Here is a 14,533-nt window from a genome sequence, read left to right as displayed (position 1 = left end):
AGACACAGTTGTCTTTTTAACAAAACATAACACAATTAAACAGATGCTTTTAAAATAATGTGGTTGGTTTAGTTTTTCTGTTTTTCTGTTTTTTTGTTTTTTTTTACATGTGTATTACATTACACATGAACTGGCCTAATTAAAAACAATGTAAGAAAAACTAGCAGAATCCTTCTAAATGTTTACCACAGGAAAAGAAAATGATTAGAAATCCAGTTCAAATGGATTACATCCCGCTCGATCAGGCTTTCCATGTTTTGAATTTTTTTAACTCTATGGAGTTCGAGAAGCTGCCCTGACATAACTTTGAGAAAAAAAAAAAAAAACAACAACATCTCTCCATTATAAAATAGATACATAGGTAGCAAATTTAAGATTACAATTATACGCGCTGTGAAAAAATAGCGGAACTCATGAAAATGTATAAATGCATGCAAATGTGCCGCTTGTTTAGTATCAGTCTGCCCTCTTGTGGGGACAAACAGGAACTGCGCTAGGCTCTCTACCTCTCTCTTTCTTTCCCTGCCCACCTGTCTACCTGTCCCTCTGCATAGCCCCGCCCCGCTGACATCATCCCATCGCCTCACGCGGTTAACCCTTACAGGGAAAGAACGAGGGATGAAATGAGAGAGATGAAATGTGTGCGCAGTGTAATATCGCGCCATGCAGACTCCTCTTTGGGAGTGTCGAGCAGATTCAATTCAATGAATACAGGGTTATTTGTGCATGGTGTTCATAGCAGGACATCTTCACACATCAACCCACCTCTCATTGTATCAGCTCTACATTGTATATGTTGCATCCGATCTCTATTGTATATATTCATATAGCACTTTTCACAGCAGACCACCATCACAAAGCACTTTACAGAGGCAGGCTGTGATGTGCGCATTACATGCAGAGTCACTAGCAATAGGACACTGATTTATCATCTCACCCGCAGGACGGAGCACAAGGAGGTGAAGTGACTCGCTCAGGGTCACACTGTAAGTCAGTCAGTGGTAGAGGTGGGATTTGAACCAGTGACCTTCTGGTTACAAGCGCTGGACTTTAATCACGGGATCACACTGCCTCAGATCTCTATTGTATACATTGTATCAGGTGTCATTCATATAAGTGATCAGTGCTTGCTCTCCCTGTTTTTCCAGCACACTTGGCTGCTCTCCTCTCCTCACTCAGTCTGCAGAGCACTGCGAGAAAGGCTGGGGAGACACAGAGACATTAGGGTTTAGAATTGTTTTTTAGAACAATTTACAAAACCCTTTACAAAATCAACAATTTATTTAAAATATCCGATAAGGGGGCATCCGGATTTGAACCGGAGACCTCTTGATCTGCAGTCAAATGCTCTACCACTGAGCTATACCCCCACGCTCTATTAACTCGCAGCCGCTGTGTCTCAGCCTCGTGTTTACGGCACTAAACCAGGGTTATGCATTATCTCGCCGCTAGGTGTCTCTAAAACCACACAGATGGAATTGCTGCTTTGCCCCGCTGTCTAGGTTAGGAGACGTGGCACTTCACCGCATTTAAACTATGCAAATCTATTTACATGGCAGCTGACTGTACATTCAATCGCATTTAGACTAGACTGACGTGCGGCGCTAAATCCGCTTCTTAGACCCGGAGGAGCTGAGATGAATCCACGGACCTCTTCGGGTTTGAAACGTTCTGTATTATTTTGTTTTTAAAATAAAATGGTTCTCATCTTTACGGCCGACTTCTGGTTAACAAAAATAAAATAATATTCTACATCAAGCCAAAGCAAAATGAGGGGGCACCCGGATTTGAACCGGGGACCTCTTGATCTGCAGTCAAATGCTCTACCACTGAGCTATACCCCCCTTCCCAGTTAAATACTCACAGTTACGCTGTTATACCTTGGCCAAGTAATTGCTGTCCCAGATAAGTCAGCGTGTGTAACAAGACGCACCCCAAGCCTGCATGTGGATTTGGTTTATTATTCATCGCGGTGACAGATCCTGGTCGCCTTACAGAATATCTGATTTGTTTTCATTGTATGAATTATTTAAAATTTGTTTTGCAGCGTCACAAATAGCTTTACATTTAAAGGAAATTGGGGGGGTGTAATTCGACAGTGGTGCACAAGAGGGCGCGCCTCGGCGGTTAATCTAACCATCTCAGAAACTACCCTATATATGGCTTGGCAAGTTATATATATATCATATATATATAGGCAGTATCTATTTATAATTATATATATATATATATATATATATATATATAATATATATATGTGTGTGTGTGTGTGTGTGTGTTTAAATTGCCTTATTTTAAATATGGACACACATGAACACATAAACGCCGGTCCAATAAGCCGTCTGTCTGTCTATCTATCTTACAACCCAAGTTCTTACGCGTTCTTGTTTTATCTAATGGAAACGCGAGGACACGTCCCTCTCCGCGCCCCCGCTCTCTGCAGCCCTTGCTCGGATCTGGCCGCTGCTGTGGATCGCGCTCGCCCCTCCTCCGTGTTGCGCTGTGCCCGGGCGCGCTTCTGGTTCGCCTCATTCCTCCCGATCAGGGATCGTGCGTTTCATCTACCCGGCCGCCCGAAAACACCACGGGAAAAAACAGCTACCTCGAGAAATACTATCCGCACCCTTTATTACTTTTTTTTTTTTTGGTGGTGAACAAAACACCCCCCGCGCATAAAAACAACCAATAATCCGGACAATATGAACCCGAGCTGCGGCAGGTGTGGAAAAGTCGTTTATCCGACAGAGAAAGTGAACTGTTTGGACAAGGTAAATAAATACTCGACATGCAACCATTTTCTGACTGTGTGTATGTGAGAGAGATAGAGAGATAGATAGAGGGACGGGGTGTATGTGAGCGTGTGGATCTTCAAGAATATATATATATATATATATATATATATATATATATATATATATATATATATATATATATATATAATGTGTGTGTTTTCATTAACACCGGTGAAGCTAGTACTGTGAATGATGTTTTTCACTGGCGTGTTGGGTAAGTTTTGTTTAGCAGCGGAATTAAGCGCAGTAGGTTGACGCTGGCCCCGGGTGGGTTGGGTACGTCTGTCGGTTTGCTTGCAGCCAGACAGTGTTTAAATGAAAAGCTCGGTTTGGAATAGGGAGGGCGGTGTGTTCAGTCGTGCACAAGTCAATACAATCTTATCAGAAGCCATTTTGAGAGTCAAAAAGTGTAGAAATGTGGCTGTTTTGAGTGAGTTTCCTGTCGAGAAGAGCCCGAGCCAGGCCGCCAGTGAATTCTCAAATACCGTCAATAATAAATACAGCAACTCTCCCCACAGCCCGAGTCCCGACAGACACACGCCATCGCAATGTCTGATACAAAACATCACAACGGCGAACACACACACACACACACTGTAATTTAAGAAGCGTAAATTGTGGAGTAAGATGATTAAGATCAAATACACAGTGCTGAATATAAAATTACACACACACACGCCTGGTCTGTTTTTAATTACAGCCTCCAGATTGTCATTGTAATGCTGTGCCAATTCCGATTTTTAGAAATGAAAGAGTCGGCTGTTAATGGCGTGGAAATAAGTTTATTTATTTATTTTCTTTCTTTCTTTCTGACAGCATCGTTTTAAAAAAAATATAATTGTTTTAGGCACCCTACAATAGCACGTACCGTACACGTCGCAGTGTGCGTGCGCTCTCGTACACTGTGGCTTTCTGTACTAGCGCAAAGGCTTGTGTGTATATGGATATTTATATATTCAAGGCGGCTGTTCATTTTTCTGGTAATAATAGCTATTAAATTAAGCTAATCTGGAATCGATTCACGGTGCGACACTTCGTGGAAATGTTCGCGTCACTTGCCCGAGTGACGCAGGAAACACAATCAGCTATGCCCGCTCCCTGTCTGTATGGTAGGATATAGCTACCCCCCTCTGGCTAGCCGTGCTCGCTGTGTTTATTTGAAAGGGTTACCAAATAGGCCGAGTCATAATTTCTCTCATAAGGAAATTGAATTATCGAAGTCAAATCGAATTACCGCAAAATGAAGAGACACTCAGAGCTGATTCAGTGCGGTCTCCCGGGAGGGACAAAGGGGTGGGTGCGTAGATAGATAAGGGGGGTTTCGTGTATGAGCTTGTGCAGGCGCGCTTGGTTGTGTGTTGGTATGTGTTGTAAGGTATAGCGAGAGACAGTTAATTATTTGTAGTGGTATGTGTGAGAGAGAGTTTGTAGAATTGTAATACAGCAGATTCATTGGTAGATATCGAGACATACAGATATATTATGATGTGTTTATTTATCCAAGGCGATACAGAGATTAGGGTGTGTGAGCCGTGCATCAGCTGCAGAGTCACTTACAACAACGTCTCACCCCAAAGACGCAGCACAAGGAGGTTCAGTGACTTGCTCAGGGTCACACAGTGAGTCAGTGGCTGAGCTGGGATTTGAACCGGGGACAGGCTCTTTCGTACCGTCTGGCCACGGACCGCTACCCTGGGGAAACGTTTTGCATAGCGTTTTGATCCATTCCTGGTTTCACTAGGAGTTTAACAAGACCTTATTCCCTATACTCTGTGAGTTTGTGTCCCCTGGTTTGGGGGAAGTTCATCCCCTTCCCCTTTGCTGGCTCCAGGTCCCAGATTGCACAGCCTGTGTGCAGCAGCCTTGCTTGTAAATGCAGAGCTTGAAAGAGAGAGACCCGCCAGCATGAATGGGACACTGTGCTGCCGAGTCTGAATGAGTGAGTCAGAGAGAGAGCCCGAGCATGAGGGAGTATTTGAATCACTATGGCATGTGGAGTGTGTGACTGTCTGTCGGTGGCTGTCTGTGGCTCTGTGTGTCTGTGGCTCACACATATATGGTGGCCTCATACTATAATATATATATATATATATATATATATATATATATATATATATTAGGAGGGTGTTGTGGTTGTGTGCTCTGTGGCTCACCAATATATATATAAACTCGAAATCACCACCAAAATTGATAGGGTTGTTTGGGTTGGCTTGGATTGCTCTTGTCTCTGCTCTGCAGAAGAAGAACTGGTTTGAAAGCAGAAGCTCCTGCTGGTAATTTTGTTTCCCTTGTGTTGATCCAGAAACATACTGAAACACAGAGAAAGAAACTCTGGCTGTCCTGCCTTGGCTCGTTCAGCTCAGCTCGACTCAGCTCCCTCAGTCGCTGTAGGTCAAAGTTTATCACAGGGAAGCTCTTCTCCTCAATTCATCAGCTGCAGTCAATCTCAGACTGCTTTTTAAACCCTGGAATCGAAGAGAGGGCGTGGCTGTTGTCTTGTCTGCCTACTTGCCTGTCCGTCTGTCTGTCTGGGTTCTTGTGGACTTTCACATCTACATTTGTGATTGATTTGAAGTTATTGATAAAAGATCTGCCATAATAATTAACAGGCCAAACACACGGGGCTCTCCCTCTCCCCCTTCTCTCACAGCAACGACTGACCTCTCACCTCTCACCTCTCTTCCCCTGCCCTCACCGGCTCAGTGTTGTTTAGTCTCTATGGTGTGTGCTGGCCCCCTCCTCCCTCTTCCCCCCTCTCTCTGCGGTGTGTGCTCCCCTTCTCTCCCTGTCTCTCTGCAGTGTGTGTGCCCCTTCTCTCTCTCTGTGTGGTGTGTGCTCCCCTTCTCTGTCTGTCTCTCTGTCTCTCTCTCTCTGGTGTGTGCTGTCCTTCTCTCTGTGGTGAGTGTGCTCACTTCCCCTCTGTTTCACTGGACTTGTTTCTTCACCTCATTCTCTCTGCTGCAGCTCCTTAAATAGCTCAGCTCACCAAACCCAGCCCTGCTGCTCAGCCCCAGCCAGAGAAGAGAGAGTTGAAAGAGAACCCTGCAGGGCTCAGAGAGCCAGGCATGGCATTCTTGACTTTCAAAAACTTACTTTAATAACTATTCCAAACTGTTTATTACTTTCTTTTAAACAGTGCAGAATATCATTTGATATTTTTTCAAGTCCTAGCTGCACTTGCTTTGGGTTGTTTTTTTATGTATAAAACAAAGACGCTAACAGCAGCTTGCAGCTGAGAATGAAATCTAGACAGACAGAGACGGGTCTCTGCCCACCCTGCCCGTCTCCTCTCATTAACCCTTTGCTCCTCTCTCATCTTGCAGTATTGGCACAAAGCATGCTTCCACTGCGAGGTGTGTCACATGACTCTCAACATGAAGAATTACAAAGGCTACGACAAGAAGCCGTACTGCAACGCGTGAGTAACCCCCTTGCTACACACACACACACCAACCCTGCACACAAACCCTAACCCCCCTGCACACGCACCACCCAGACAGACACACACACACACACTCACTGATACACTAACACTGACACACCTGTTTCAATGGTCTGTAACTGAGGTGGATGTCTGTACCTCTAAAATTTCTTAGCCATTTTTTTTCTCCAGGATTGAGAGATGTGTTTTAATTGGTCAGAGGCAGTTAGGCTGTAAATCCTCATTGCAGGTGGCTTCTTCAGTGAAAGGGTCGGAGCCACGGCTCTCAGCAGTCAGACCCTCACGTCTGCTTATTGCTCTGGGTGCAGATTGGTGCTGTCTGCTCTCTGGGCAGAGTGTTGCTCTCTGCTCTCTGTGTAGTGTTGCTCTCTGTGTAGAGTGTTGCTGCTGGAGTTTTTTTCAGGTCCTATGAAAAGTCTGGGAACTCCTGCAAACGTTGGGAGGGAAATTCCGGGAATTCCAGAGCACAATAGCCCCCAGTGACATCTCTCTGAAAATCCCCAGGGATACTTGGATTCCCTGGGATTGAGGGGAGGGGTGAGAGCGAGGAGAGAGGAAAGGCAGGGAGGGAGTTACACATGGCTAAGTTTCAGTTCAGCTTCAGTTAACCCAGTTACCCCAGACTCCTGATCAGAGACTCGAAGGAGAAACTAGAAGCTCCGAAGCAGTGGAGTCTGGCGTTTCAGCCAGTGCCTTCCTTCATCAGCACAGCTGCACAATGTTAATACACTAAGCAGGGTGGAGCCCTGAATCCCAATGCTTCCTTCACATGATGTAAAGGTGTGTATTGTGCTGCACAAAACCACAGCACAGCTCACTGGAGTTCACTTTACAGTGCTTCCCTATACCTCTGTGCTTTACAATGCTTCCCTATGCTTTACCAGACCACTCTGTGCTTTACATTGCTTCCCTATGCTTTACCAGACCTCTCTGTGCTTTACTATGCTTTACCAGACCTCTCTGTGCTTTACAATGCTTCCCTATGCTTTACCAGACCTCACTGTGCTTTGCAATGCTTCCCTGTGCTTTACCAGACCTCTCTGTGCTTTACAATGCTTCCCTATGCTGTACCAGACCTCTTTGTATTTTACAATGCTTGCTTTTACTGTGGGAACTTTTACAAAGGAAATTAGTCACTGCACATCAAAGCGGATGCTGTGTTTAATCGTGTAACGCACGCATGCACGCACGCACGCACGCACGCACGCACTCGCGCACACACAAGGTGTTTTGATATTTAGTTTTCTTGCCCCCTCTCTCCTGAAAAGCTGTGCTGCTGTTCCTGGTTTAACAGACAGTTTGTTTGTTTCAACAGAACAAGGTTCTGTTGCAACTCATTGCAGATTTGTATAGGAGAGCGAGAGAGAGAGTCTTTATTTGTGTGTGTATGTGTGTGTGTGTGTCTCTGTGCTGTGGGTGAATGCACAGAGTCACGGTCCACTATGCACAAACACCCACGCGAGAAACAACAAACAACAGACTGGAGTGTTGTTGACGCGTGTTACTGTCTCCCAGTGCTGATGGTCAGTCAAACCTACCTCACAGCTGTATGTCAGTGTGAGCCAGGGTTGAAACACTTGTAAACAAACACGATGGTGTGTTTGTACCACAAAGCTTACTGAGGTTAATATACTTAATTCATTAATTATTGTACAGTCCAGTCTCAGTGAGCAGGGTTAGCTGTATAGTCCAGTCTCAGTGAGCAGGGTTAGCTGTATAGTCCAGTCACAGTGAGCAGGGTGAGCTGTATAGTCCAGTCTCAGTGAGCAGGGTTAGCTGTATAGTCCAGTCACAGTGAGCAGGGTTAGCTGTATAGTCCAGTCACAGTGAGCAGGGTTAGCTGTATAGTCCAGTCACAGTGAGCAGGGTTAGCTGTATAGTCCAGTCACAGTGAGCAGGGTTAGCTGTATAGTCCAGCAGGGTCACAGTGAGCAGGGTTAGCTGTATAGTCCAGTCACAGTGAGCAGGGTTAGCTGTATAGTCCAGTCACAGTGAGCAGGGTTAGCTGTATAGTCCAGTCACAGTGAGCAGGGTTAGCTGTATAGTCCAGTCACAGTGAGCAGGGTGAGCTGTATGATGGGGGCTGGGAGTTGGCACCTCTTTTACTCACTCAGGCACATCGCAGGGGTGGGGATGGGGTGCACTGAAACACTTGTCTGCTTTCTGCTTAGTTGATACAGCAATGTAGAGGCCATTGCCATTGATTTCTCTCTCTCTCTGCTTGTTTTCAGTCACTACCCCAAGACTTCCTTCACCACGGTGACCGACACTCCAGAGAACCTGCGACTGAAACAGCAGAGCGAGCGGCAGAGCCAGGTACAGAGTGTGTGTGTGTCTCTCTCTCTCTCTACTCCCTCCTCTGAGAATGCATACCTGTGGCTGTGTGTTAGATTACCTTCCCGCTGAGTCTGAGACCGACAGGTCCTTATAAGGAGGTGTGTGTGTGTTATGGCGGGCAGTGTCTCTGGCTGTGGTTTCAGCAGCTGACAGGAAGGTGAGCGAGCGAGTGATCAAAACATGAAGACAGAGCCTGAGCGGACTTCCACGAGACTTGTGCAAGCTGGCCAGGCCCTGGCTAACCACACGCACACACAGGCACGCCACGTACAAAGCACACACACACACACAAACTGAGACATGCACACTGTCTTGCAATATTACAACGATGTCTGTGTGAAATTATTCTGTCTTGAAAGTCTAATGGATTGAAGCAGTGCTCTGTGTGTGTTGACTCTCTGTGTAGTGACCCTGTGTATTGACTCTCTGTATTGACTCGGTTCTCTGTTTCAGGTGCGCTACAAGGAGGAGTTTGAGAAGAACAAGGGGAAGGGCTTCAGCGTGGTGTCAGACACTCCAGAGCTGCAGAGAATCAAGAAGACCCAGGACCAGATCAGCAACGTGCGTTCCCTTAACCCTAACCCCGCTCCCCCTCCTCCCTCCTCCGCCAGTCTGCGCTCACTGCTAATTGCAATGGCTGTGTGGTAACTGCTGTCTGATTAGTGCTTTCACACCACTCATCAGAGTCAGACTCCCAGCCCAGCCGTCAGGGAGACTGGAGATTAGGGGTTGTCAGGGGGCCTCTTTATCTCTCTCTGGAATCCCTCTGCCCCAGTCTTCCTCTCTATCTCTCTCCCTTCATCTCCCTGTGTGTGTGTGACTTTCTCTTCCTGTGACTGTCTGAGTGCGGTGGGGAAAGGGTTAAGCAATTCATGTACCTCACCAGGGTCACGTGACAGGAGGTGACCTCATTTCCTCTTTGCTTCTACTTCCAAAAATGGCAACAGACTCCTTGAGCTCTGCTCCTGGGCTGAAGATCTGCTGCCACCTGCTGGACGCAGGCAGGAAGTGCACCACCAGTCAGTGTCCAGGAAAATATGAAATCCTTGAAAAGAACCAGAAGTGTGTCTTAAAAAATAATAATTAAACAGGAAAACCAGTGCATGAATGAGGTCTGGAAATAGCAGGCATGGAAATAAGACTCCCATTGCAGAGCAGTTTGATCTGTTACTGTTTTTACTAGGAGTTTAATAAGACACACACCTGAGCTTGTTATCCAGACACACTGGGGCTGATCAAGCTGGCAGTAAAACCTGGAATGGGTGAAACTGCTGTGCAACGGGAGTCTCATTTCCAGCCCTGCTTTAGATACATATAGCCCCTTTTACACTGGCACTCCTACTCGTGCTGGGACCCAGGTCACAATCCCACGTACCCAGGTCATACCCCCCTCAAAGTGACCCACCTCAGGATTCGGGTCGACACGCTTTGACCCGGGTTGAACGAGACAAAATGCACTGTTTGTTATTGCGTTGGCAGTGTGAAGGTTTCTGTTTATTCTGTTTGGCCATATCTGTGTTTATTGAGACGCAGCACGAGCCACATTGCAGCCGGGATGAAGAAACATTTGCTCTAATCAACATTTGTGCCGATGGTTCAATCCAGGGAAGCTTGGATGGAAGTGTCAGTAACAAGCTGCTTCCGGGGCACTGATCTGTGCATTGTGTGCTTGCGCCTGTCACCCAGGTGAACTGTTCTCTGTCAAAAGCAGCGTGAAATCACGAACCCGACCCGCATGAGACCAGGTCCTGACCTGGGAGATCATGCCAGTGTGAACAGGGCTTAAGACTCCTAATGTTGCTGTAGTCCTGCATTGTGTGTGTGGGTGCGTCTGTGGGTGTTTACAAGTGTGTGACAGACCTCTCTTTTTCCCCTCCCCCACACAGATCAAGTACCATGAAGACTTTGAGAAGAGCCGGATGGGTGGGCCGCTGGAGGGGGGGGAGGAGAGGAGGAACTCTCAAGACGGCGCCATCTTCAGGAGACCCCCAGAACCACAACACCCCTCTCAGCCCAGCACTTCGGGTAAATGTGGGTGGGCAAACCAGGGTCCCCAAAGAGGTTCTGGAATCCTAAATACTTTGTTTGCAGAACAAAATGTTTTTTTTTTCACTGTTGTGGAGAGACAGAGTCCTTGCAGAGACCAGTATGTTTAAACAGTGCAGTGTGTCTGTTTCTTGTGTTTTCGGGGGGGGGGGGGGGGAGACCACAAACGACAGCATGTGGGGCCCTCTGCAGTGTATAGTTTTCAGGGGTAGTATCTGATTTCGTTATTGTCTCTCTCTCAGCCTATCAGCAGAGCCCCCAGTCCTACAGCTTCCCCCAGTCGGCTGCCACCCCAGCCCCAGCCCCAGCCCCGGCCCGTGCTGCTGCTCCCTCCAGTGGAGGGGTAAGTACCTGCACTCTGCACCCAACACACTCTCTCTCTCTTAAGTTCATATTCAATCACTTTTTCAGAATTACAAGTTGAGTTATTGCCAAAGATCCGAAAATGCAAAAGAACAGCCATGAAATAAAGAGCATGCTATTTATGAGTCTGACCCTGTGACAAGACGCTGCAAACTCTGCAGCTATCACTGCTCCCTCTCTCCTCTCCCCCAGAAAGGCGTGCAGTTTCTCCTCTTAGCTCTGGAGCAGAAAGCCCCTCATTGTGCATGCCAGCCTGAGGGAGTATCTCTCTCTCTCTCTCTCTCTCTCTCTCTCTCTCTCTCTATCTCACTGTGCTGAATGAAGTGGGTCTCAGCCTTAATCTCTCTGTCTCTCTTTCTCCCCCTCTCCCCTGTCTCAGGTGCGCTATCGTGCGGTCTATGACTATGCTGCAGCAGATGAAGACGAGATCTCGTTCCTGGACGGTGATGTCATCCTGAACGTGCAGGTGATTGATGACGGTTGGATGTACGGCACGGTGGAGCGCACCGGAGACACGGGCATGCTGCCCGCCAACTACGTGGAGACCATGTGACCTGGGGGGGGGCATGTGACCTGGACCCTGGCCCCCCCCCCCCCCCCCTACTCCCTAGTACACTGGACCCTCTCTACTCCTCTCCCTCTCTAGTGACTCTTTTGGTTCCTCAGTGTCCCTCCTCACCAGTCTGTCCTCCCCTCCCTTCCTCTCTCCCCTCTATTTTAATGTGTAGAAATCTTCGAGATGCTCAGCCTCTCACAGCTGCAGTTTTATTCTGCTTTATGACGTGTGGGTCGGCTGCCCTGCGTAAAGTAAACCAAACAAAAAACCTTAATGACCTAAACTTGAGCCCAGGATCCCGCAGAGTGTTGCTTCAGCCCCTCTGCCCCCCATCCTAACCCTCTCTGTCAAGAACTGAGGCTTTAAACTTCAACCCAGACAGCTGCCGCCCCCTGCTGGCGAGGAGCTGAAGCGTTTTTTCTTCTCCAGTGTATCGCATTGACTGCTTGTTGCTTTGTGTATTATAATCATTGTATTATTAATAATAATAATTAATAATAATAATAATAATAATCCATAACAGTATCTACTCTATGTTTAAACGGTTCAGAACAGAGAGGGTTAAATATTCCATTGTTAAATCTGTACATTTAACAGGTCCATTGATTCGGCTCAGCCCATATCACTGAATCGGGGGTTCATTCTGATCATTCCAGTTCAGTGTAACATTCCAGACATTAATCTCTGTGTGAAAAACGATGTACCAGGAAATGTGTGTTTCTTAAAGGTGGAAGTAAGTGTAATTATTATTCATGATCATAATGATGTGATTGGGCAGCTATTAGCAGCTATTTTTATAAGGTTTTTTTTTTTTTTTAAAAAAAACAAACATTTAAAATAAATAAATAATAAAAATATTAAATATAATTTTCGTTCCGGAGCATGGGTACTAACTAAATATATATATATATATAGATATATATATTATATATATATATATATATATATATATATATATATATATATATATATAAATGATTCCTTGTTATAATATTCTCAGCTAAGGTTTAAACGCGCTTTTTCCATGTTGTATTTGTCTCGTATAGATAAAGCACTCGCTGAAAGCCCACTGAGTTCAGCTGTGTTAACTCCACTCAATAAACAGAGCTTTCGGTGTTCATCCAGGTTATACAGGGGGTACCCCTCTATTGTAATGCTGCAGGATCGTTCAGGGGGGACCGCCTTATCTATCTGCTCGGTGAATTGAGATTGGAGCCTGAAAATACAGCATTAATGGTAAAGCTGCACTTGCATCCCTGAAACTCTAGGAGTGTTAAAAACAAGGTAAATTAATCAAGTTCCCATAGGAACTCCGGGTAAAAAGGGTCTCCCCGCCAGTCCTCCCGACGCATCTCTCCTGTGCAGTTAATTGATTTACGGTCTGCCATTCAACACTGTACTGTGACATAATAAAAAAAAAATAAAATCATTTAAGCGAGGAAATTATAATACATTTATTTTAATCTATAGAAATCAAACCATACTCGAAAAATATATATATATAAATTTTAAATAAATAAAATGATAGTCACAGGTAGAATCTTGAGAAAGAAAGAAAAAAAAAGTATTTCACATTTGGAGGAACAGTTCAGGTCCAAATCATTTCCCTGTCCTGTGTGTGTCCAGTCTCTCCCGCATGGACAGCAGGACAGTGCAGGGGGGGGGGGGGGGGGGGGGGGGGGGGGTGGGGGGGGGGGGGGGGGTGTTAGAAATGCAACTTCTATATACCGGCCTAAACGTGGGGGACGAAACGGTTAAAAGAGCACGTTTAAAAAAAGAGAAAACCCCAGCGACTGGGTTAATGTGGGCTATTCGTGAGATTTAAAGCACAAGGTTATTTTGTTTAAGCTAGTGCAGGTCACAACGCCACAGCGCCCCCTAGTGTGTCAGGCCAAAACACAAGAGCTGACTTGCTTTCAGCGAGCCATCCAGCCTCATTCTAAATAAATACAGAAATAAATACCATATTGTCGAGCAGCAACAGAATACAAACGTGTCTTTCATTCCTGTATTCCTCTCGGTATAGATCCGTGTAAATAAGAATATTGCCTTGTTTGTTGCCAATTGATTTTTTTTCTGATTTTGTTGTGAATTCCAGCATGTACTTTTACATTCCTGTCATATCTACTATGATTCCAGTTAGCACCATTGTTGTTATTCGGCGCTAGACATGTACCGATTCGTCTCTTCAAACTCAATAAAACTGTCATTTTTACTCAGAAACCCGACTGCGTTGCTGTTTGTGTGTTTTTTGATCTCCTCAGATTCGCTGCTTCATCGTGCTGGTCTATTGTTAATAAGCTAGAGGCCGTGGCGGATCTAAATTACGCTGCTTCATAGCCCAGATGGGAGTGACTAGACCCAGCGTAAGAAGCGCTGGAAGCGGCCTGCGTGCAGGTTTATTACCAGCGCGAAGGGACCCGGGGGCGGCTCTGGGGCACAACTTCATTCTGGAGGGCGCTTTTATTTATTTATTTATTGGGTTTAACCCAAAGCAAAACTGTCATTAAATTAAGTGAAATATATGGTGTACCTCCCCGCCAATTAGCGAATTCTGATCATAATTCTACTTTTTTTTACAAATGACACACACGTGTTATTTTGTATAAATAGCAATACACAATACAGTAGAATACATATACAAATAACATAAAAAACCCTTTACTGCTGCCCTTAAATTCTGGGTGAGACGACAGAAGTTACGCTGTATACTTCACTCCAAATTCATTTCTACAGGCGCGTGCGTATTCATTTCTACAGGCGCGCGTATTCATTTCTACAGGCGCGCGTATTCATTTCTTGAAGCATGCGTATTCATTTCTACAGGCGCGCGTATTCATTTCTTGGAGCATGCGTATTCATTTCTACAGGCGCGCGTATTCATTTCTTGGAGCATGCGTATTCATTTCTACAGGCGCGCGTATTCATTTCTACAGGCATGCGTATTCATTTCTACAGGCGCGCGTATTCATTTCTTGGAGCATGCGTATTCATTTC

General features: G+C 45.7%; 1 protein-coding gene and 2 non-coding genes across 3 annotated transcripts; 1 reads left to right on the top strand and 2 right to left on the bottom strand.

The window, feature by feature from the left end:
• Positions 1 to 1,298: 1,298 nt before the first annotated feature.
• trnac-gca lies at positions 1,299 to 1,370 on the bottom strand. Its single transcript has one exon. It is a non-coding gene; the product is annotated as a tRNA-Cys (tRNA).
• Positions 1,371 to 1,772: 402 nt separating this feature from the next.
• On the bottom strand, positions 1,773 to 1,844 carry trnac-gca. The gene has a single exon. It is a non-coding gene; the product is annotated as a tRNA-Cys (tRNA).
• Positions 1,845 to 2,415: 571 nt separating this feature from the next.
• LOC121301864 (LIM and SH3 domain protein 1-like) lies at positions 2,416 to 11,558 on the top strand. Its single transcript, XM_041231538.1, has 7 exons — positions 2,416 to 2,768; positions 6,116 to 6,210; positions 8,466 to 8,550; positions 9,025 to 9,132; positions 10,458 to 10,596; positions 10,860 to 10,960; positions 11,360 to 11,558. The coding sequence occupies exons 1-7, from the start codon at positions 2,700 to 2,702 to the stop codon at positions 11,531 to 11,533; spliced, it is 771 nt and encodes a 256-aa protein (XP_041087472.1). The 5' UTR covers positions 2,416 to 2,699; the 3' UTR covers positions 11,534 to 11,558.
• The last annotated feature ends 2,975 nt before the right edge of the window (positions 11,559 to 14,533 follow it).

The sequence above is a fragment of the Polyodon spathula genome, chromosome 28 (genome assembly GCF_017654505.1).
Source record: "Polyodon spathula isolate WHYD16114869_AA chromosome 28, ASM1765450v1, whole genome shotgun sequence".
NCBI classification, from domain to species: domain Eukaryota; kingdom Metazoa; phylum Chordata; class Actinopteri; order Acipenseriformes; family Polyodontidae; genus Polyodon; species Polyodon spathula.
The sequence above is the reverse complement of the archived record's forward strand: the minus strand, read 5'-3'. Positions and strand labels throughout refer to the sequence as shown.

Excerpts from the sequence above, each read along its gene's own strand:
- LOC121301864 (XM_041231538.1), top strand. The coding sequence starts at position 2,700 with ATGAACCCGAGCTGCGGCAGGTGTGGAAAAGTCGTTTATCCGACAGAG. Across the intron at positions 2,769-6,115 it reads AAGTGAACTGTTTGGACAAG|TATTGGCACAAAGCATGCTT; the intron begins GTAAATAAATAC and ends CTCATCTTGCAG. Across the intron at positions 8,551-9,024 it reads AGAGCGAGCGGCAGAGCCAG|GTGCGCTACAAGGAGGAGTT; the intron begins GTACAGAGTGTG and ends TCTCTGTTTCAG.